This window comes from Petaurus breviceps, unplaced genomic scaffold (assembly GCF_028583685.1).
Source record: "Petaurus breviceps papuanus isolate PSGF00001 unplaced genomic scaffold, PetGlider_PUasm1.0 189, whole genome shotgun sequence".
Lineage (NCBI taxonomy): Eukaryota > Metazoa > Chordata > Mammalia > Diprotodontia > Petauridae > Petaurus > Petaurus breviceps.
This window is the reverse complement of record NW_027185809.1, coordinates 7,122,354-7,146,198: the sequence shown is the minus strand read 5'-3', so window position 1 is coordinate 7,146,198 and position 23,845 is coordinate 7,122,354. Positions and strand designations below refer to the sequence as shown.

At 40.0% G+C, this 23,845-nt stretch overlaps 1 protein-coding gene and 1 pseudogene across 1 annotated transcript in view; one reads left to right on the top strand and one right to left on the bottom strand.

Annotated features, from left to right (window-relative positions):
• LOC138163991 (alpha-amylase 1B-like) overlaps positions 1 to 6,937 on the top strand; it is a 7,700-nt pseudogene extending 763 nt beyond the window's left edge.
• The window catches only part of CATSPER3 (cation channel sperm associated 3), an 82,458-nt gene that overhangs the window by 4,691 nt on the left and 53,922 nt on the right, over positions 1 to 23,845 (bottom strand). Inside the window, 3 exon segments of the mRNA XM_069091675.1 lie at positions 7,199 to 7,318; positions 8,718 to 8,858; positions 13,931 to 14,113. Of these exon segments, the coding sequence (XP_068947776.1) occupies positions 7,199 to 7,318; positions 8,718 to 8,858; positions 13,931 to 14,113 (444 nt within the window).

The window sequence follows — 23,845 nt, the reverse complement described above, 5'->3', positions numbered from 1 at the left end:
AGAGAGAGAGAGAGAGAGAGAGAGAGAGAGAGAGAAACATCAGAAGATAGTGAAGTTAATGATGCAATCTGTAGATCCCATACCATGTTTGGTCTCTCTGATACAATTAATTAAATAAATATCTAAGAAATTCTGTTTAGATCTGACTTTATTTGTGTGAAAAGAGTTTTGTGATTGTGTTCATATGGTTATTTGGTTCATCTTGGCAGGTAGACTACCAAGTATTTTATATGGTCTGAAGTTATTTCAAATCAATTTTCTCTTTCTAACTCCTGCTGCTGGGTTTTGTTGGTAATATATAAAAATGCTGATAATTTCTGTGGGTTTATTTTATATCCTACAACTTTGCTAAAGTTGTTCATTATTTCAATGAGGTTTTAGCTGATTCTCTAGGGAGGTCAGGACAAAAATGTGGCATGCACTTTCAGTTATATTTATTTGGTTGGTTGGTTTTACTTAACTGTTTTCCTGTTTTACAAGGAGCATTTGATAGTGGTGGGGAAATAACAGTTGGGAAATAACTGGTATAAAAATCAAAATCCATCAGCAACCAAGCAGAGCTAAGATGGCAAGGTGGAAGAAAGCAATATGCTAAGTTTCTCTACACAAAATTCCTCTAAACAGCTCTAGAAAATATGCCAAACTAAAGCCTGATAGGGAAATACAGAAAAAGTCACAGTGAGTCCTTTGTCCGACCTGTCTCATCATTGAGAGACAGACAGGAAGAATTATCGGTGCTCAGGAAGAAGCTGCACACCAAGAAGAGGGTTACACGTGACTTAGCAATCAGCATACAAAAGAAGTCAGAGGGGAAATGTACAAACCGAAAACTTAGTCACCTACAACCCAACTCTGGGACACAGATTCAGAGAGGATTGAGAAGGGGACCTGAGCATAAGGGTAATGTTCCCAAGTCACTTCAGAAGGAAGCAGCAGCAGTAGTGCAGCGCAGACCCCAGGCAACAGAGTAGGGTGTCATTTCTAGCATCTAATCCAGCCTGCAGAAGAATAACTAGCACAGAAATCCCAGACCAAAGAAGAGTTTTACAATTCTGCCACTCTCAACCAGCAGAGTTTTTCAACTAACTTATAGGGACTGAATTCAGCAGCAGCATACTCTTGCTTAGACCTAAACCCAGTCCAGGAACTTGCAGAGCTCAGACCAGGGTGGGCAACAAACAGACTTTGCCCAAGTAGACCATTTTAGGACCACTGAAAGTTGTCAGTTCCCCAGCTTTTTCAGGTCCCCCTTTTCAGGACATCTTGAAATAACAACATTCAATGCCCCAAGAAAACAGCAACAGGACCAGCCCAGGTCTTTTCCTCCAGAAGTGCAGCAGAGCCCAGTACTAACATCAAATCTAAAGTTAGGAAGTAGACTGGAAGAATGAGCAAACAGACAAACAAACGTCCATCAAAGAATCTCTTATAAAGAACAATAAGCCTGGATGGGAAGTTCAATGCACAAAGCTAGAAGAAGAGAAAAATTCTAAAATATCTACAAGAGGAGTCTCACAGGAAAACACAGGTTGGGCACAGACTCAACTAGAATTCCCTGAAGAGATGAAGCAAGAGTTTTTAAAACTTCTTATAAATGAAATGAGAGTGCTTAAGAAAAAAATTGGAAAAAGAAATGAGAGTTATGAAAGAAGAAGCTGGAAAGGGAATTAAAAGCTTGGCACAAGAGGACAAACCTTGTCCAAGCAGCAAATTCCATGAAAACTAGAATGATCTAATAGAAGTCAATTACTCTATGAGGCAACAAGAAATATTAAAACAAATTCCAAAAGTTAAAAAAAATAGAAGAAAATGTAATGTATATCATAGCAAAAACAATTGACCTGGAAAACAGATCGAGGAGAAATAATATAAGAGTCACTGAACTATCTGAACATGATGACCAGGGAAAAAAAGCTTAGAAATCCTATTTCAATAAATCTGAAAACTACCATATCTTTTAGAACCAGAAGGCAAAGTAGAAATAGAAAGAATCCATGTCACCTCCTAAAAGAAACCCCAAAATGAAAACTCCCAAGGGTATCCAAAATTCAGAGTTTCCAGGTCAAAAACTTCAAACAACCAGAAAGGAAAATTCAATACCAATGAGCCATGGTTAGGATCACATATGAGTCAGTGGTCACCACTATAATATACCAGCATAGAATTTGGAATACAAAATTCGAGAAGGCAAAAGATATGGGTCAATAGTCAACAACTTAGCAAGCAAAACTGACTGTAAAACTGTGGGAAGGGGAAAAGAGATGAATCTTTAACTAAACAAAGGGCTTCCAATGATTTCTTATGGAAAAAAAACCAGACTTGTATAGAAACTGAGGTTCAAACACAGAAGCAAAGGAAAACATTAAAAGATGAACAATGGTAACAGAGACAAAGACAATATGTATCCCTTCTGAACCTTAATACCATCAGCAGTCATAAAGGAAGTGCAGTTAGCAAAGCCGAGGAGCGATTCTATTATGTCTTAATTATAAGAAAAATGGAAATAGAAGGGAAGAGAAATACAATTGCAGGAAAGGAAAATAAGATTAGGGAAAATCATCTCACATAATCCAAGTTTACACATGGACATCTCTACAAACAAGGAGGAGGGAGGAGGGATGGCTAGGTGGCACAGTGAATAGAGCACCAGCCCTGGAGAGTCAGGAGGGACCTGAGTTCAAATCCAGCCTCAGACATGTAACACCTACTAGCCATGTGACCTTGGGCAAGTCACTTACCCCAAATTGCCCTGCCTTTCCCTCTCCAAAAAGCAAAAAAGAAAAAGAAAAAAAGGAGGAGCAGCTGACACTTGAATTTCACTCTCATCTGAACTGGTCAAAATAGAGACACACATAAACGTGTACACATTGCGCACACAGAGATGTTTCACCCAGCAGGAAAACAGGAGAGAAAAGGGAGAAGAGGGGAAGGAGAATTAGAAAAAAGGCAGATTAAGGGGAGGGATCAGTCCTAAGTAAAAACAACTTATAAGGATGTACCAAAAAAACAGATAGCTCTTTTGAAGATGGCAAAGAATGGGAATCTAAGGGAATACCTATAAATTGAGGAATTAATGGACAAGTTATAGTAAATCAATGTGTTAGAATACTATTTTGCCAAACTCTTGGTGTAATGATCAACCACAATTCCAGAGGATTTATGATGAAACATACTCCCCACCTTCTGATAGAGGTAAAGGACTCGGAATTGAAATTTTGAGGAAGCGTGGTCAATGTGGAAAGTACTTTTGATTGATTATGCATGTTTGTGATCAGTTTTGCTTTCTTATGGGAGGCAGGGGAGGTTGGGGTAGCAGAAGGTGGATTTTGACTGATTAAAATAAATATTTGAAATAATAAATAAATGATACAATAATGAAATATTTTTAAAGAATCAATAAAAATAATTTTAAAAGAATATCAGAATAGTACATTGAGAGCTGGAAGGGACTTCAAAGACCATCAAGTTAAGTGAATAGACCAGCTAGTAGACACCTGAGAAGGGATTTGAACCCCAAATCCTCCTACCTCCAAATTCAGTTCTCTGTTCTCTCTGCTATGCTACTTCTTCAGGAAGGCAAAATCCCAGAATAAGCTGAAGGTTGAAAAAATTCTAAGAATAACAATTTAAAAGGGCCTTTAAAGGCATATTGTTTTCTTTGTTATTGATTGATATCAGCCTTAAAAGGGGATGAGTAGGGGTGTAGTGCAGGTGTCCATTCTCTGTCCCTTCCTGTCTAACATTTCTGTCACATGAAGAAATAAGTGGCACGCTCTTCAAATTTTCATAGATGACAAGGTTGGGAGGAATCGCTAATAATATTCTTTTGTATGACAGAATGAGGAGTCAAGATGATTTTGGCAGGCTCAAATTATATGTGGAAATGTACATCTATGTATTATAATACAGACTTATGCATGTAGTCATGAAATCAACTTTAGGAGTAATGGACATCTGGCATAACAAGAGTTCATGTAAAAAAACTTAGATATGATCATGAACACGAACTGATCATAGAGTGTAGTCATAAAAAGTTAACAAAATATTATACTAAATTAATAGAAGTTATTGTGTCCAGGATGAGTGAGGTGACGGTTCTACCTTTGCCCTAGTCAGAACATACTTGAAGTACAGAGTTGGATTCTGGGCATCCCATTTTAAAACAGGGACTGTCGGGGTGGAATGTCTTCATAATAAGAACAACCCAGAGAAGAGAATATTAATATGGCATATAATCCATAATCAAAGTGATTAATATTTAAATATTTAAGTGATCATCAGGTGAAAGGCTAATTGGATTCATTGTTTTGCTCATTATTGTTCAGTCATTTTTCAATGGTGTTTGGCTTCATAACCCTATTTGGGGTTTACTTGGCAAAAATACACTTCCTTCTCTAGCTCATTTGACAAATGAGGAAACTTAGGCAATCAGGGCTAAGTGACTTGCTCAGGGTCACACAGCTAGCACATATCTAAGACTAGATTTGAACTCAGGAAGATAAGTCTTCCCGACTCCAGGTGCCACCTAGCTGCCCAGGGTAGAATTTAGAATGGGAATACAAGGAATCACATATTTGTTGAACGTAAGAAAAAACGTGTTAACAGTTACAGTTGTTCAACAATGAAATCAGCTAAGCATTGAAGTAAGCGATTTCTTCATCCCCCAAAGTTCTCAAGCAAGGACTGAGATGGATTCCAGAGAAGACAGACGAGGATTCCTCTCAACTTTTCAGCTTCTAAATTCTCAAGGAATTCCTGCGTGCATATGGGTCTGACTAGGTGGAATTTTAGGGCACTTTCAACTCTGAGATTCTATCATTCTGTGATCTTTGTACTTTTTAAAAAAAAATCATTAACATTATTATTCTAGATAGGCTAAATCATTGTCTCTAACTGCCTCTATTTTTAAAAATAGAGAACGAAAATTGCTCATGTAGATAGCCAGGTTGTAATTATATGTCACAAGTCTTCCCTAGTTCCTTTTCCACGCAGGCCAACCACAGATAATACCATCTAATTGGATCTCTCCTTCCATTAATATTACTTACCCCTGCTTCCTCTCCCCTCTGTTTCTCTGTGTGTCTGTTTCTTTTTTATGTCTCTCTCCTCTCTGTCTCTTTCTTTGTCTCTTTCGTCTTTTTCTCTGCCTCTCCAAACAACCTCATGTTTATTTAGTTTGTACATCCATTCTGAAACCTTTGCCTGCCAGTCATCTGACTCTGCTGACCTCAGTTTATTGTTTTCCATTACTTTTCCTTTTAGGGATGAAGAAAGGGAAGGGATTCTTTTGTGTGGGTGGAGAGAGTAGGAGGGAAATGTTTATTTCTTTGGCCCTTGGCAATTCCTATTAAAGAGTCAAGCAAGACTCCCTGGGTGATTGGCAACTGCAGTCTGTTGTCTCATGAATTAGCAGGAATATGAGTAGTTACTGAAAAGAGGGCTAACGACTTCAAAGTAAAACGAGGCTCTTGCGGTTGCTTTTTAGTCCTTGGGGTCTGCTGGGCACAGTATGATCCCCATACCCGGAATGATCAAACATCTATTATCCACTTATTTGAACGGCGCTGGGGTGACCTTGCTCTTGGACGTGAACGTTACCTAGCTCCACATGGCTATGGGGGTGTTCAGATTTCACCTCCAAATGAGAATGCAGTGATCAATAAAGCTTCAAGACCTTGGTAGGCAAGATACCAGCCAATTAGCTACCAGATATGCTCACGGTCCGGAAATGAAGATGAATTCAGGGACTTGGTGAAGAGAGGCAACAGTGTTGGAGTGAATATTTATGTGGATGCTGTAGTGAATCACGTGTGGGAGTGGCGTGTGTGCAGGAGCAAGCAGCACCTTCGGGAGTTACTACAACCCTCGATCAAGAGACTTTCCTGCTGTTCCATACTCTAGCTGGGATTTTAATGGTGGTAAATGTACCACCAGAAGGGGGAAAATTGAAGCTGCAATGATATTTATCAAGTTAGAGATTGCTGTTTGTCTGGGCTTCTTGATCTTGCCCTGGGGAAAGATTATGTGCGTTCCATGGTGGGTGTGGCAGGGTTCAGAATTGATGCTTCTAAACATATGTGGCCTGGAGACATACAGGCATTTCTGGATAAACTGAACAATTTAAATACAAAATGGTTCCCTGAAGGATCCAGGCCATTCATTTACCAGGAAGTAATTGAGCCAATTCAAAGCAGTGAATACTTTGGAAATGGTTGGGTTACGGAATTCAAAACTCGGCACAGTTCTATGCAAGTGGAATAGAGAAAAGCTGGCTTATTTAGAGAACTGGGGAGAAGGTTGGTCCTTTATGCCTTCAGACAGAGCACTTGTCTCTGTAGATAATCATGACAACCAGAGGGGCCATGCAGCTGGAGGACCTTCTGTTCTCACCTCCTGGGAATTCAGATTGTACAAAATAACAGTTGGATTTATGCTTGCTCATCCTTACGGATTTACACGATTCATGTCAAGCTTCAAGTGGCCACGATACTTTAAGAATGGAAAGGATGCTAATAATTGGGTTGGACCACCCAATGACAATGGAGTGATTAAACGAGCAGCCACTACGAATGCAGACAATACTTGTGGCAGTGTCTGGGTTTGTGAACATCGATGGCATCAAATAAGGAATATGGTTGTTTTCCATAATGTAGTTAATGGCCAGGTTTTTACAAATTGGTGGGATAATGGAAGGAACCAGGTGGCTTTTGGCAGAGGCAATAAAGGATTCATTGTATTTAACAATGATGACTGGGCATTAACATCAAATCTGCAAACTGGTCTTCCTGCTGGAACCTATTGTGATGTCATTTCTGGAGATGATAACTGTTCTACAGGAATTGAAATCTATGTTGGTAATGATGGTCTTGCTTACTTTAGTATTAGCAACACTGCTGAAGACCCATTTATTGCCATCCATGTGGATGCTAAATTATAATGTTACTGGATAAATAGAATTTCAGGAAATAATAAGCAAAATCAAAACCCTAATGATCAATTCCCTTTCCTTAGATACACAGTCAAACTTAAAATCATGAAATTCCATGCTATATAATTTTTTAAAAATACTGTCAAAATAACCCTAACATCTTGACATTTAAAGCATATTTTATGTAATATTTAGAATGTAATTATTATATTCTCAATTATATCCAATTAAAAGAGAGATGGAGAGAACAACAAAAAAAATATTATGTACCCCTTTCTGCATGAGTCTGCTAACTTCTTCCTGCTGCTTTATCAGGATGTTTCTCTTCTCTTGTAAAAGAGCTACGTGTCGCTCATGTGCCAATTCCTTTTGAAATTTCTTGATCGAATGCTAATCAGGCCAAGAACAGATTCTATCATGAGACAATAAAGCTTTAAAGCAGGAAGGCCCTTAGAGTATGAAGAGCCCAAACCCTTTGTTTCACATGAAGAAACTGAAGTTCAGAAAGGGAAATTTACTTGTCCAATGTCACATAGATGATAAGCACCCTGAGGACAGGAACTGGTGTTTTCTTTTGTTTAGTCTTTTATCCCCAGTACCTAAGACAGAACCTCACCCAAAGGAGTTTACATTTGATGATTATCTGTTGACTGTGAACTTCACTGAAGAGCAGAGATCTAAACCTGGCCCTTCCAAAATACCTTTCACTACACCATGGTGGAAAGTTAGGCATGACGATGGCCTTTGTTAGATAAGGGCAGTGCAGGAGTTATAAGAGGGTTTAAACTTCAGGGGAAGAAATGCCTTCATGCCACTCCTTTCTGCTCCCTGGTAAAAGTCCTAGGGATCTTTGCCTCTGAAGATGGTAGAGTCTCTGCGCTTCTCATTTCCTTTTCTCCTGCTTGGACCCTAACTCTCCTTATGCCTAGTTTCTATCAGGTGTATCCCTCAAAGTATAGGGGCCAGGCTAAGCTCAGAAATTGCTGAACCCTAGAGAAGGCTCTGATTAAATATACTCTGGCATATGCTGAGTCTTTAAAAACTGGTTAAGCCAGGGGAAGGCAGCTGTGGTGCAATGGAAAGAGCTCAACAATGAAATTCCAGTCCTATCCTCAGTTCTGCTACTAACTCACTGGGAGACTTTCAGTGACTGATTTGTCATCTTAGGACCTTAATTTCCTCATTTTTAATAAAAATATTGGGCTATGTTTCTCAGGTCACCTCCACATTGTGATTATGTGCTTATCATGTATACTAACTCTAGACAAAATTATCTCATACTAAGCAGAAGACCCCATTCCCTAAACATACTATGTAACAGAATGTTTATTCAATTACTTACCCTTTCAGAAATAAAGGAGTTAGGAGTCACCCAGGCCCTTTTCTTTATTGCCCAGGTTCTCAGGATCTTGCCACCATGCCAATAAGGGGTAGGGGATTTGAGTTGGAAAGGGGCTAGTTGCACACTGTCCACAAACTTTATCTTCCCACCAAGGTCCAAATAGCAAGAACTAAGGACTGCTACACTGTTCCCTACCCCTCCCCATCCTCTCCCAGAGGAAGACAGGACTCCATGCCTTACAAAAAGAGAGCATCCCCTTCCCATATGAGACCACATTTTCACACCTTCAAGTAAGTATCTCTCTAACTCACCCCTAACTTCTTTCTGGGCTTAAGCATCTGTGTTAGTGTTCCAGTCAGAATCTGTGCTTCTTTGCTTCCTAGCCAGGCTCCCCCCAGCCCCCACTCTCTTATATTCCCTGGAGTAGATGACAGGATCAGAACTCACCTCTGTGTGAATGATCATGACACCAACAAACAAACTGAGAAATACAAAAGAGCCCAGTAAGATGAAGAAAATGGTAAAAGCCCTGCTCATGGTAAAGCCTCGTGTATCCAGTTCTTTCTGAAGATCTGTCCAACCATCCACCTGGAAGGAAGAACACAATCTTATAGTCCCAGAGCCAGAGGAGTTTCTAAAAGCTTTCTCATCCAAACCCTTGGCCTCTAGTGAGACCTTCCCCTTCCCTGCCTCTTAATCCCATATCTGAGTTCTTTTATTTCATAGAAAAGGATTTTCCCTGGGTGTAATGGTAATATAATTTGAATTTGAAGACTCCTTTTTGTATTGGAAAGTAAGCAGGTACTTAGTAACTAATAAAACCTCTGTGAAAGAAACAAAAGGTATGAACCCCTGTTCCTAACGTGACAGGAAGGGGTTGGCTGAAACAGGAAGTAGCTAATGCTGTGTGTAACAAGGAAAAGCCCTGGAGAGGAAGGGTCAGAATTTCTTGGGACCAGCATCTGGAAGGCAGAGCAGCTACAGAAGAGAAATGAGAATCGAGAACTGAGTCAGAATTTCCTGAGAACTTGTGGTGGCAGAGCTTCTTCTGAGGAGGAGGCCAGGAGTGCCCCCCCAAGGCTGGATAAGGTGATTCTGATTTTTTCAATGAGCTGCAGAAGACTGAGGAAGCATGACTGGGATGCTAACACTTTGTGGCTTGGTTGAACCTTGAATTCCCCGGAACAGAAATTGTGGATGATTTGAGATGGACTAGACCCTCTGAACTTCATTGTGGAGTTGATGGGGTACCTGGGGTCTAAACCAATTTGTAAAACCAGTTTGTACAATTGTAACTGCAATTTGCATTGTAAAATTGTAATCTGTAAAATCCCTTTCCCAGCCTCAAACTCTGCCCCTTCCCCCTTTCCAAACTCTGCCTAGGCAACACCTTGTGACTCCTTTGTTCTTACTTCATCTCTTCATGTCTCTTCCCATCTGGCCCAAATACTCCTTTGTCCTTGCCTCAGGTCTCCTCTGGTCTGGCCCAAATTTCTTCTAAACTATCTATGCACTAAAGTCACAAGTTCCTCTCGGTCAGCCCTAACCTTTATCTATGCACTGAGGTCCCTTCTGTCAGGTCAGTCCTGACAATGGCAGCCCCTAACAACCCCTTTAGGTCCCCTAAAGGACTCTTGCCCGCTTCTTATAGAAGCATAACAATAAACGTCTACAAGTCTCACTCCAATTAAGCCTGAGACCTTGAATTCTTTCCAGATGCTATTTTCTGGTCTTAGATAAGATCAGAGTTCCTGCTGAACCTAGAGGGAGCCATCCCTCATCAGAGTGGGACTTACATGGAGAGCTGGACAAGGACCTGGGAGCTGTCTGCCTTTGAATCCGGGTGACTGTTTGGTGGATTCAGGTAGTAGTTGCCTGCCTCAAGTTAAGATGAAAAGACCTCTCCATGGGTACTGAGTAGTGATGAAATTGTAATTTACTAGGGGTGGAGGGTCTGTGTATTTTCTAATACTTAGTATTATCTTTTTAGTATTTTAGTTTTAGTATTTAGTACTAAGTACTAATACTTAGTAACTGATTGCTGAATAAGTGACTGATTGAGTTAAATTAGTGTGCCCCATGAGTGGAAGACTTTGACTATTGTACTTTGAGATGATTGGTCTTTGTTCAAAACTTTGTGGCCACTATGGTGGAAACTATGTGGCCATTTAAATGATAACCTGTTGTGAATACTATATTGTGATTTTCTGTGATAAGTTGTAATATTGTGAATGCTGTACCTTGATTTTCTGTGAATGTTTTGCTTTGATTTGTTTCTGAATAGAGTGTTCACTATACTGTGTAGTCAGAACCTTAAAAGCTGTTCACAGTAGCATTCTTCTGGAAAGCTGCTCGTGCATGGCGTTACACTGGCTCATCTGAAACATCTAGTGGAATGGGGGGTGGGGAAAGTCTCTAATAGCTATTTGAGTCAATTGAATTCTCTGCAATATTCAAATCTTCAGGTAGACTAATTGTTAGTGACCATAGTCTGGTAATTAAGCACTGGGCTTTGGGAAAATTCATTGTTCTTGTAAGGGTACTTCTGAGTCGATTGATGATTATTGATGATGATGATGATAGTAAATGGCTAGCGTTTACATAGCACTTTAATATCCATAACCATTTCACAAACATTTTCTCATTTGATTCTCATGAAAGCTCTGGGAGATAGCTGTTATTATCCCCATTTTTCAGATGAGGAAACTGAGGCAGACAGGAATTAAGTGCTTTACCCAAAGTCACACAACTAGTAATTGTCTGAGGTGGAATTTGAACTCAGAGCCTCCTGACTTCAAATCCAGTTCTCTGTCCATTTGTAATAGTAATGGCATTTAAAGATTCCCCTGTATTGGCTTGGTTTTTTGGTTTGATTGTGTTAAAACCCAGAGCTTGTGAGTCCCACTTGTGGGATGGACGTGTTGACGTGAAAAGAGAGTGCTGAACTGGGAGGAGCTGGTGACGTAGATTTGGAGAGACACAGGAGAGAGGCAGGAGAACTTTTTGGAAGCAGCACCCTCGTGGAGGCAGAGAGAGACTGAGAGGATTGCTGAAGGCCACTTTGAATTGCCCTGGACTTTTGAGACCTGCCCCTGGAGCTGCCAAGGACTGAGGAGACATGGCTGTTTTGCTGGTACTTAGTCTGTTTTGATGTTGTTTTGCCAGATTTGTCCACTGGTGACGGACAGTCTTGTTGTTGCAGAAGTTCTGGAACATGGCTGTTGGTTAAGAGCTCCTGAGACTGTCCTGCAGACAGAGAGTGAATACTGTCCACTGGTGAAGGAGAGTGCTGTTCTTGAAGAAGTCCTGGACCCTGGCTGTTGATTAAGAGCTCCTGAGACTGTTCTGCAGACAGAGAGTGAATACTGTCCACTGGTGAGGGACAGTGCTGTTGTTGCAGGAGTCTGGGAACCTTTCTGTTGGTTCCGAAGCTCTGAAGAAGGATTTTCTTGTTGTATGTTTACAGAAATCCTGGGAGAGGGTTTTGCTAATGTTTTCAGGGGTCCTAGGACTGTTCTGCAGACAGAGGATGAATTAATGAAGGGACTGGCAATGTATCTTGTGGCCTTGCTAAGCTTTGTCTCCCCAGGAACAAAGATTGCTGAGAACTTGCCTCTTGTCAAGATGAAGAAAAGACCTCCATTTGGGTATTAAGTGCTGTGCTTAAACTTGTTGTAACTCTGGGGTAGATTCAGTTGTGATCCAGGGGTGGGGAACTTTTGACCTTTTTGTGTTCTATGATTGAACAAATGAATGTACTTTACTTATGATTGAAAACTAATCTCCATTTGAGAAGAGGGGCTTTGTGGTGGACTAAATGGAGGTACAGCCTAGGGGTGGAGAAGTATTTAGAACAGGGACTTTGTAATTGATTGAATGATTGGAAGGTCCTGGGGTGGGGTAGGGCTTGGAGATTATTGAATCAGCTTAGTAAATGCTGTATTTGGAATGATGTCATGTTTTGACCTTCTCTGTCCTTAATTTGTCACTGAATAAAATGGAGAGCAGCTATGCTGGTATTCTGAACCTTGGGAAGTTGCCTTTGCTTGGCATTACATTACACCATTATGCCACACACTGTACTCTTGACACAGAAAGTATTAACCCTCTTCCCAAAGTCTCTCAATACTCAAGGAAAAAGAAATTTGCTTAAGAATTCTTACTCTAGCTGACTGTAGGGACGAACTGACATCAAATAACTCTAAGAAGTCAGAACATGAGTGCCAACCTTTTGGGAACTATGATGCCCACTTACCTCCATTGGTTTTTTATGACATTCATTTCCCTTCCTAAAAAAGCAAGTTAGCATGCAATTACTTTTTTGAATTAAAGGAAATTAATTGATTCCTTTTTGAGAACTTTTTTTTGACAATCTAATATATAGGACCTTAGAGCTAGAGCTAGAACATACTTCAGAAGCTATCTAGTCCAACTCCTTTGGTTTACAGGTAGGTAAACTGAGAGCCAAGAAGGTAAGTGACTTGCCCAAAGTCATACAGGGAGCAAATTTCAGAAGCCAGATTTGAGCCCAGATCCTCTGAATGCAAAACTAATGTGTTTTTTTTTCCATTATGTGGAAAACTAATGTGGTTTTTTCCCACTAAGAGGGGAAGTGTCATTTTCATAACACAACCTTGCATTTGAAAGATTTTGTCTTTAATTAGATCTAAAGTGATTATGCTGACAGTGCACATTTCAACAGCTTGGCACATATTCCTATATTATATAAATTCCTACCCCTCCAGTGAGGTTAATAGGGCTGTGAGAGCTACCTCAGACATTTTTCAGGTTAACAGGCTAATTCTGCTCCCCCAATGGCTCTTATCTCTTGCCTCTCACCCCAATATTCTCAAAAGAAGAACGAAACTGGATGCTAAGAGTGTGATGAAAAGAAGTAAGGAGCAGGGGTCTATTATGCCCTACCCAACAGCCTCAATGCCTTAAATTCCTGCAGGTAGACACTGAACAAAAGGACCTGTCACTCTCCCTCCTTCACTCCACCTGTGTTAAAGCCTTACTCATCTTTCAAAGTTCAACTCAAATGTCACCTTCTCCAGGAAATGCATTTAATCCCCTCTGGCCATAAGATGTTTCCCTTCCATCACATTGTACTTCTCAAATAACTCTATCATGTGATTATTGTATATTACAGACATCTGTGTTGGGGTCTTATTCTCCAAGAGAGCAAAGAGCTTCCCTTATCTAAACTTTGAATCTGAACATACCTTGCCATTTTAGGCCTAGCACAATGCAATACAAATAAGAAGGAGTTTAATAAATGTTGGCTGTATTCTGTTCAATATCTTGCCCAGGAAAGGACAATGGGCCACTGGGAAAATGCAACACCAAATCACTATTGCCCCTAAATACCAAAGCATGAATTAGATTAGTACGTGAGGGCTGAGGAAAACATGGCGCAGAAGCGTGGGAATAAATAGGAAAGGCCTGGAGTATGGGAGGTAGAAAGAATAGTAAGCATAAGTAGGGTACTGCATTGTGGGGAGTATTGGGAATGTGAGGGCACTAAAAAATCAGACTTAGGCAGAGAGACTCTGAAAACTGACTTAGCCTACTCCACAAATAAATCTGAGGTCATGAGGAGGAATCCTCATCCCTGCCCTGGGTACCAGTTTCCTTGAAAAAGTTTCATACATAGTTACCGTGATCAAGCTGAAAAGTGTGAAGAAGGCCACGGCAAGGTTTCCCCAGTTATCCACATCTCCATTGTCAGCTGATCCAAATAGACAAAAGCCCAAGATGGAAAAGATAAACATCAACAGGAACAGCAGGATCATGACAGATGCCACAGTGCAGATTGTCTCTCCCAATGCAGTGATCAGAGTCTATGAAAAAAGAAGAACAGATGAGTAAGGCATGGCAGATTCCCAAGCTGAACAAGCCCCCTCACAACTAAAAGCAAGGCTCAAAGTTCACCCAGCCCAGGCCCATGCCAGCTAAGGGAGCAAGCATTTCTTGCCTAGGACTCAGGACTGAACCGACCTTGAGGAAGGGATTCAATTCAACTGAATTCTTTCAAGTTCTGACTATGTACAACAGCATCTTAGTAGACTCTTTGAGTAAATAAGTACTGAAATAGGGATGACTTTTATACTTCTGCTGATGAAAATAAAGGTTTAATCTTAAAAATTAAAGCCCAAAATCTGTTCCTGCCAGTCATCCACCAATGGTCTCTAGATTCCCCAAATACTTATAGTGTAGTATACTGGCTCTGGGATCAAAGGACCTAGAATCAAATCCTATCTCAGGCCTATCTGAATTTGAGTCACTTAAGTTCCATGAATTTCAGTTTCTTCATTTGTAAAATCAAAAGATTGGACTAGGGGCAGCTAGGTGGCACAGTGAATAGAGCACTGGCCCTGGAGTCAGGAGAACCTGAGTTCAAATTTGGCCTCAGATACTTAATACAAAACTAGCCGTGTGACCTTAGGCAAGTTACTTAACCTCAACTGCCCTGCCTTACCCCCTTCCAAAAAAAAAAAAAAAAAGATCAGCCTAGATGGTTCAAAAGTCTCTTCTAAGTCCTACATAATGGCCAGTATTTGAATTGTTTCTTTCTGGCCACTTGTAGTATTTTTTTCCTTGACCCGGTAGTTCTCAACTTTGGCTATAATGTTCCTTGAAGTTTTTATTTTGGGATCACTTTCTTGAGGTGATCAGTGGATTCTTTCAGTGCCTATTTTGCCCTCTGATTCCAGAATATCAGGGCAGCTTTCTTTGATAATTTCTTGAAAGAGGCTGTTCAGGTTCTTTTTTTTTTCCTTTTTTAAATTTTTTTCAAATGCTTTATTAACTTCTAGTTTACATCATTCATTTCTGCAAGATTTTGAGTTACAAATTTTCTCCCTGTTTTTCCCCTACCCACAACTCCAAAATATCCCCTCCTACAATCTGCTCTCTCATATCTTCTCCCATACTCCCTCCGACTTTCCAGTAGGGCACAGTGGATCTCTATGCCCCAGTGCCTGTATGTCTTTTTTCCCAGTCACATGTAAAATAATATTAATAAGAGTATATATATATATATATATTTTTTTTTAAACATTTGATTTTAAAATGTTGAATTCCAGATTCATTCCCTTCCTCCCGTGTCACCCACCCTTACTGGGAAGATAAGCAATTCAGTATAGGGTGTACATGGGTAGTTATGCAAAACATTTTCATAGTGGATATATTCCAAAAGACTGACTGTATTTCCCTCCTTCCTATCCCACCTCCCACTTGTTCTATTCCCTACTTTAATTCTGTCCCTTTTCAAAAGTGGGTACTTCCAACTTCCTTCCCCCCCAGCATGCCCTTTTTACCATCATCCCCCCCATCCCCTTCCCCCCTACTCTCCTGTAGGGTGAGATACCCTATTTAGTGTGTATGTAATTCCCTCCCTAAGCCAAATTCAATGAGAATAAGGTTGACCCATTCCCTTTTGCCTTCCTATTCTTCCCCTCCATTGTAACCATTTTCCCTTGCCTCTTCTATATGAGATAGTTTACCCATTCTCTCTCTCCCCATCTCCTCTCATTATATTCCTCTCTCACCTCTTAATTTCACCTTTTAAGTATCATCCCTTCCTGTTAAATTGGTCCTGTGCCCTCTATCTATGTATACCTGTACACATATATACACACATTCACATATGTATTCATATGACCATATACCCTCCTATATAGACATATAAATGCACATGTGTATGTGTGTGTATGTGTATATACATACACACACACATTTCTATTCCCTTCAACTATTCCAATACTAAGAAAAGTTTCATAAGTTACAATTATTGTTTTTCTATGTAGGGATGTATACAGTTCAACTTTGATAAGTTCCTTATGATTCCTTTTCCCTGTTTACCTTCTCATGCTTCTCTTGCTTCTTGTATCTGAATGTCAAATTTTCTCTTCAACTCTGGTTTTTTCATCAAGAATGCTTGAAAGTGGGGCGGCCAGGTAGCACAGCTAGTAAGAGCACCAGCTCCAGTGTCGGGATGACCTGGAGATCGAATCCCAGGCTCAGACACTTAGCACCCACCCAGAAACACCTGGCCGTGTAACCTTGAGCAAGTTACTTAACCCTAATTGCTTAGGGGCGGCCAGGTGGCTCAGTGAGTAAGAGCACCGGCTCCAGTGTCAGGATGACCTGGGGATCAAATCTGGGCTCAGATACTCAGCACCACATCCAGAAATAACTGGCTGTGTAACCCTGAGCAAGTTACTTAACCCTGATTGCTTTAAAAAAAAAAAAAAAGAATGCTTGAAAGTCCTCTATTCCACTGAATAACCATATTTACCCCTGAAACATGATACTCAGGTAGGTGATTCTTGGTTTTAATCCCAGGTCCTTTGACCTCTGGAATATCATATTCCAAGTCCTTTGATCCCTCAGTGTAGAAGCTGCCAAATCCTGTGTTATCCTGATTGTGTTTCCACAATATTCAAATGGTTTCCTCCTGGCTGCTTGTGATATTTTCTCCTTGATCTGGGAATTCCAGAATCTGGCTATAATATTCCTAGGAGTTTTCTTTTTGGGGTCTTTTTCAGGAGGTGATCAGTAGATTCTTTCAACCTCTATTTAGCCCTCCAGTTCTAAAACATCAGGGCAGTTTTCTTTGAGAACTTCCTGGAGGATGATTTCTAGGTTCTTACTTTGATCATGGCTTTCAGGTAGTCCAATAAGTTTTAAATGATCTCTCCTGGATCTACTTTCCAGGTCAGTGGATTTCCCAATGAGATATTTCACATTGCCTTGTATTTTTTTCATTTGTTTTAATTTGTTTAATACTATCTTGATTTCTCATAAAGTCACTAGCTTCCATTTCCTCCAATCTAATTCTGAAGGAATGATTCTCTTCAGTGAGCTTTTGAGACTCTTTTTCCATCTGGCAAATTCAGGTTTTTAAGGCATTCTCCTCATTGTCTTTTTGAGCCTCTTTTGCCATTTGAGCTAGTCTATTTTTTAAAGTGTGATTTTCCTCAGTCAGCTTGTTGACTCTCATTTCATAATTTTCTTGCATCATTCTCATTTCTCTTCCCAATTTTTCCTCCACTTCTCTTATTTGATTCTCAAAATCCTTCTTAAACTCCTCTATGGCCTGTAACCAACTCATATTTTTTTTTGGAAGCTTTTGGTGCAGGAGTTCTGACTTCACTGTCTTCTTCCTCTTTCATGCTTTGATGCTTTTTGTCCCCAAAATAGGAGTGTAAAGTGAGGTTTCTCTGTTTACTTTGCTTCCCTCATTTACTCATGTTGCCACTCAATTACTTGACTTTGGGGCTTTTTGCCACAGTAGGACTCTGCTACCAGACAAGGGAGCTTCATACCAAACATTGGGGTTTTCTCAGCTGCTGAAGGTATTATTGGGTGCCCTCTCTAAAGCCTCTGCCCACTCTGGTAAGCTGGTAGCACACCCCAGGACCTCTACCCTAGACTGCAATTCATATCCAAGCAGGTTAAAGCAAAAGTGATTACCCCTCAGACTTGTCATTTGGTCCCCCTACAAACTGCAGATCAGGAGCTGAAGCTGCTAAGTGGTGGCGGCTGCATGGCCATGGCTCCTCAGCGGCTTCTTGCCCCAGGGGTAGAGGCCAATGGCACTCCCAACTACTGGATCCCAAAGTTCACACTGCACTGACCTCTCACTGTGTCCTTAGCTTCTATGTGTTGATAATCGTGGAAACCCCCACAGCTGCTGGTGATCTGAAGTCCCTCCAGTCAGCAGCTGGTCAGGCCCACCCTGGGGCTAAGCTCCGGCTCCTGCAGGGCCAGAGTTGGCTCCCAGAGCGCTTCACTGGCCACTTGCTGCTGGCCTGCCGTCCTGTCCTCAGCGGGAGGTCAGCTTCTCTCTGTCATTTTGTGGGTTCTGTAGCTCCAAAGTTTGTTCAGAGTCACCTTTTACATGAATTGGGGGAGGTGAGAGCCAGAGCACCACAGAAGTCCTGTTTCTCCTCTGCCATCCAGGTTTTGGTTTGTTTGTTTGTTTGTTTTTTTAATTATCATGGCTTTCAGGTAGTCTAACAATTCTGAGATTATCTATCCTGGATCTGTTTTCCAGGTCAGTTGTTTTTCCCATGAGGTATTTTACATTTTCTTCTATTTTTTCTTTCTTTTGAATGAGTTTGATTCTTGATGTCTCATAGAATCATTAGTTTGCACTTGCCCAATTCTAACTTTTAAGGAGCTGTTTTCCTCAATTAGCTTTTGTACTGTCTTTTTCTATTTAACCAATTGTACTTTTTAAGGAGTTGTTTTCTTCAGTGGATTTTTGTTTCCCCTTTTCCAGTTGGCCAATGCTACTTCTAAAGCAATTGTTTTCTTCTTCCAACTTGTTGATTCTTTTTTCATAATTCTCTTGCATCACTCTCATTTCATTTTCCAATTTTTCTTTTACCTCTCTTATATGATTTTTAAACTCCTTTTTGAGCTCTTCCATGAGTTCTTTCTGGACTTGAGATCACTTCCTGTTTTCCTTTGGGGGTTTTGCCTAAAAGTGTTTTGACATTTTTGTCATCTTCTGAGTTTGTCTTTTTCTTCCCTGTCACCATAATAACTTTCTATTGTCAGATTCTTTTTTGTTGTTTTTTGCTCATTTTTTTTCTGACCTTTTTCCTTTCTTTTATATTTGAACTCTGCTCCCAGCTGGCTGTCTCAGGCTTCTTGTGCCAGAGGATACAAGCCCAGACTGTTTACCTGGTGCTGCACTGATGTTGCCTTGAGGTGCACAGGGACCCTCTTGTCTGGTGCTATGCTGTAAAGGTGGGGCAGAAAGTGTCTGGTGTTGCTGGAGGCCTTAGGGGTCTGGCAGCTTACCTGGTGCTAAGCCGTGGTCTTAGTCATGGTGCTTGATGTGTGCTGAGGGTGGTGGAGTGTTTCTGCATTTCTTTGGTCATACACTGGTGCCCATTTCCCATACCCCAGGACCAGAGGTGATTACAAAAATTAAGCTATTACCACAAAAAGCACAAGCAAAGGAGAAAGAACCTAACCATAGAAAGCTATTATGGGAAAAGAGATGACCAGAGTTCATCTTCAGAGAAAGATATTGAAGTAAATAAAATCCCAAAGAGTAATGTCAAATGGTCACCTGCCCAAAAAGAATTAATAGAAGATCTTAAAAAATACTTTAAAAATCAAATTATAGAGATGGAGGAAAAACTAAAAAAAAAAAAATCCAAGAAAAACAAGAAGGGTATGAAAGGAAAGTCAATTGATTAGAAAAGGAGATCCAGAATCTTGAGGAAGAAAATGACACCTTGAAAATGAGAATTGGGTAAAGTGAAGTCAGTGAAATTATAAGATATTAAGAAATTATTAAATAGAATATGTATAATGAAAAAATAGAAGAGAAAGTGAAACATAAGAAAAACAACAGATTTGGAGAATAGATCAAGAATAAAAAATATAAAAATAATTAGACTAACTGAAAGTTACAATTAAAAAAAAATCTTGATACAATAATACAAGAAATAATTGAAGAAATTTGTCCTGAAGCATTAGAACAAGTGGGGAAGTAGAAATAGAAAAATTCACCACTTAAAAGAGATCCTATGAGGAAAACTCATAGGAGCATCACAGTCAAATTCTGAAACCCCCAGCTCAAGGAAAAAATATTAAAAGCATGATGATTAAAACAATTTAAATATCATGCTGCCACAATTAGAATTACACAAGACCTAGCAGCAGAGACATTAAAGGATCGCAGGTCTTGGAACACAACATATCAAAGAGCAAAAAACTGGGGCTCCAGTCAAAAATATCATACCCTGCAAAGTTAAGTATTATCCTGAATGAAAAAAAATGGACATTTGATAGGTTCTCAGACTTTAAAGACCTTGTTTACAAAAAATCCCAAATTTAATAGATTATACTATAGAAGACATACAAGAACCAAGAGAAATATGAGGCACATAACAAAGACTGATTATATGGGATCCATAAGGACAGACTGTTTACTTTCTATATATGTAAAATGTGAAATGTTATGTCTAATATTCTCATCAATAATTGGGGTAAACCTGAGTATGATATGAATTTAAAAAGTAAAACCATTTGGTTGGTTGTTGTCCCTCATTCTCGAAGAGGATAAAAAATGACAGATGTGTCTGACTGTGTCTGATCAGACCAATATGAGCTCAGAATGCTCTCCCACAGGTCAGGCACAAAAAGTCAGTGTGAACATTTGGAGTGGATTCTCTAAATTTGCACATCCTGTGTTTCCTTTGAGCTGTTTCAATTCTGCTTTGCTCATAGAGCACAGCACCTTCTCTGATGAGGGCATGCCATGCTGAGCAGTCCTGTGCTAGTGTCTCCCATGTCACACAATTAATTCCAAAGTTCTTGAGAGAGACCTTGAGTGTCTGCTTCTTCTGACCACCATGTAAACACTTGCCCTGAGGGAGTTCTCCATAAAACAGTCTTTTTGGCAAGCATACATTTTACATTTGAACAATGTGGCCGGCACATTGGAGTTACACTCTCTGAAGCAGAGTTTGAATGCTTTGCAGTTTCATTCAAGTCAGTACCTCAGTGTCTGGTACTTTATCCTGCCGGGTGATCTTCAGAATCTTCCTAAGACAATTCACATGTAAGTGATTCAATTTCCTGGCCTGGCACTCGTAGACTGTCCAGGTTTTGCAGGCATATAACAATGAGGTCAGCACAATGGCTCTGTAGACCTTCAGTTTGGTAGTCAGTTTAATCCTGCTTCTTTCTCTTCTTTCGGAGCTTCCCAAACACTAGCTCTGGCAATGCAATGTGCACAACCCTGGAAAACACACTACAGAAGTAAATGAACTTAATGCAATGCGAATGTAAATTTTAAAGGTCTTCCCTGCCCCTAGGCTAAAGTGCACCAGAAGCCTGGGGAGGAAGGCTTGTTTTTCAGTAGATACTTTTTGATTGGCCAGTGGGTCAATAAGGTTGTTACATTCTCTGAGCCAGGAGAAGGCTATATAAGCCCTGATGTGTAGCTTTGTTTTGGGGCTCACTTTGAGAAGTGTTCTGTGATTTGATCTGAGTTCTGGGAAGCCGTTGTTGAGCGTCCCCCGGCTTTGAAAAACCCAGAATGTGGAAACCCAGATGTTGACTGGGTATGGATGTAATGGTTGGACAGTTTGGAAATCTGTCTACTTGATGTTTCTGTCTTGATAATTATGTCTGTATATTTTGAAGTTTGGGGTGCTGACCTTTTTCCCCTGAACAAGGTAAACTATATATGTCTGACTGATTAAAGTAAGCTTGTTAACCCATTTTGAGTTGCTTTCCTTTAACAAAGCAGATCCAAGAACCTGTGGTAGCTGCAAACCCTGAGGACGCGCTTGGGGTGCTTGCCGCTACAGTGCACAACCCTGGAAAGCACACTACAGAAGTAAATGAACTTATCCGCAGCATTCACAACTCCTCCATCCGCTGTAACTGATGGCTCCAGGCACGGATGGTATAGTTTTTTTGGAGTGGCCACAGTGAAGAAGAGCACTGTGAAGCTGGTGTAGGTTTTGCAATCAAAACTAATCTAGTCAACAATCTGGTATGCCTGGCAAAAGGAGTGAGTGACAGGCTCATGGCAATGTGATTGCCACTTGCAGGAAAACATCGTGCCACCATCATCAGTGCCTATGCTCCCACCATGACAAAGCCTGATGAGGTCACTTCAAATTTTACGAAGACCTAGAGACCTTTATCATCAATGCACTGAAAGAACACAAGCTTATAAAACCATTTAGGAACAGCTTAAATGAGTAATTATTTCATACAAATGAGGTGCAAGAAGAAGAATTGATAGAGAGAAATTAGATGGGGGAGGAGGGCTGGTCGTTCTAGTAACCTACTTTTATTGGGAATGGGTTTAAGAGAGAACAATACATATATATTTAGAAGAGCACAGAAGCCTTCTAAATTCAGAAGAAATAAAATGGTAGGGGCAAAGGGAGGGGGGAGCGGACAAGGGAGGGATCATTAGAGGATAGGGTGAGGGAACAGGCAAACAGGGGTATAGAAGGGTGTTCAGATTTATGGGAATGGGAGGATAGGGGAGGGATCCTTGGAAAGGGGCAGGCAAGTCATAGAAGGGCAAGGTAGTGGGTACAAGTAAAGTAGAGGAGGCAGGAGGGATAGGAAACGAGAAATATGTACATATATAAAAACAAAGATCAGGAGTAGAATAGGTTTGGAAAAGTGTGTGTCTATATATATGTATGTATATATCTATAGCCATAGATAAACATATCTAAACTTTATTGTAGCCTTCTTGATGGGGGGGTGGGGATAGTTGGGGAAAGGAAAACAAGAATAAAGTAAAGAAGGGCACAGCAGAGAACAAAAGAAAACTCACAAGGAAGCAAAGAAAATGTGGATAATTCTCAACACAAGCATTATTTATCATACAGGTTTTCTTGAAGTGAATATTTATTGTTCCATATTTTGAATCCTCTCTTATGTTCTGCAATTGCACATGACATGCTTTTTTCTTTCTAACTTTGTATTTATCTTATATTTAAGTGTATGATATGTTTTTGTTTCTTTTCTCTATTTTCCATTTGTGTTCTGGTGTTTGAGTCAAAAATAAAATTTTGAGGGGAAAAAAGTAATGATATCAAGAGCTAAAATATCCAAAACCACATGGTGATTTCAATAAACAAAGAAAAAAAACCTTTGAGGGACTACAACATTCTTTCATACTAAAATTCCATGAAGTAGGGAGAGTGATCCTTTCTAATGCCCTAAAAAGCATCGTCTAAAACCAAAAGCAGACAGTATATGTGATGGGCATGCACCAGAACCTTTCCCAGTGAATATAGGAGGGAAGCATCCCCCCCCCATTATTATTTGATATAGTTCTGGAAATTCTAGCAATAACAATAATATAATAAAAATGAAAGGAAGAAAAATAGATAAAGAAGAAATCAAACTATCTCTGTTTTACTGATGATATGATGGTTTATTTGGAAAACCCAGGTTATCAGAAAAGCTGATCATTGAGACAATCCAGCAAGGCTGCAGGCTACAAAATAAATCCTCAAAAGTCTACAGTACTTCTATATAATAATAACAAAACACCAGAAGTAATGATAGAAAAGAACATCCCATTCCAAATAACTGCAAAAAGCATAAAGTATCTGAGGATCAAGTTCCCAAGGTACACAAAAGACTTGTATAGATTCAATTACAAATTACTCCTTTCAGAGATAAGGAACAGGGGCAGCTAGGTGGTGCAGTGAATAGAGCACTGGCCCTGGAGTCAGGAGGATCTGAGTTCACATTTGGCCTCAGACACTTAACAGTTACTAGCCATGTAACCTTGGGCAAATTACTTAACCCCAATTGTCCTACCCTTCCCCCTCCAAGAAGAAAAAAAGAAATAACGAACAATTTAAATAGCTGGAATAATATTCAGTGCCTATGGCTAGACCATGCCAGTATAATAAAAATGATAGTACTACCAAAATTAACTTATTTTTTAATGTTATACCAAATAAATTATGAATGGGATACTTTACAGAACTTGATAAAATAATAACAAAATTCATTTGGAAAAGCAAAAGTTCAAGAACATCAAGGAATGATAAAAA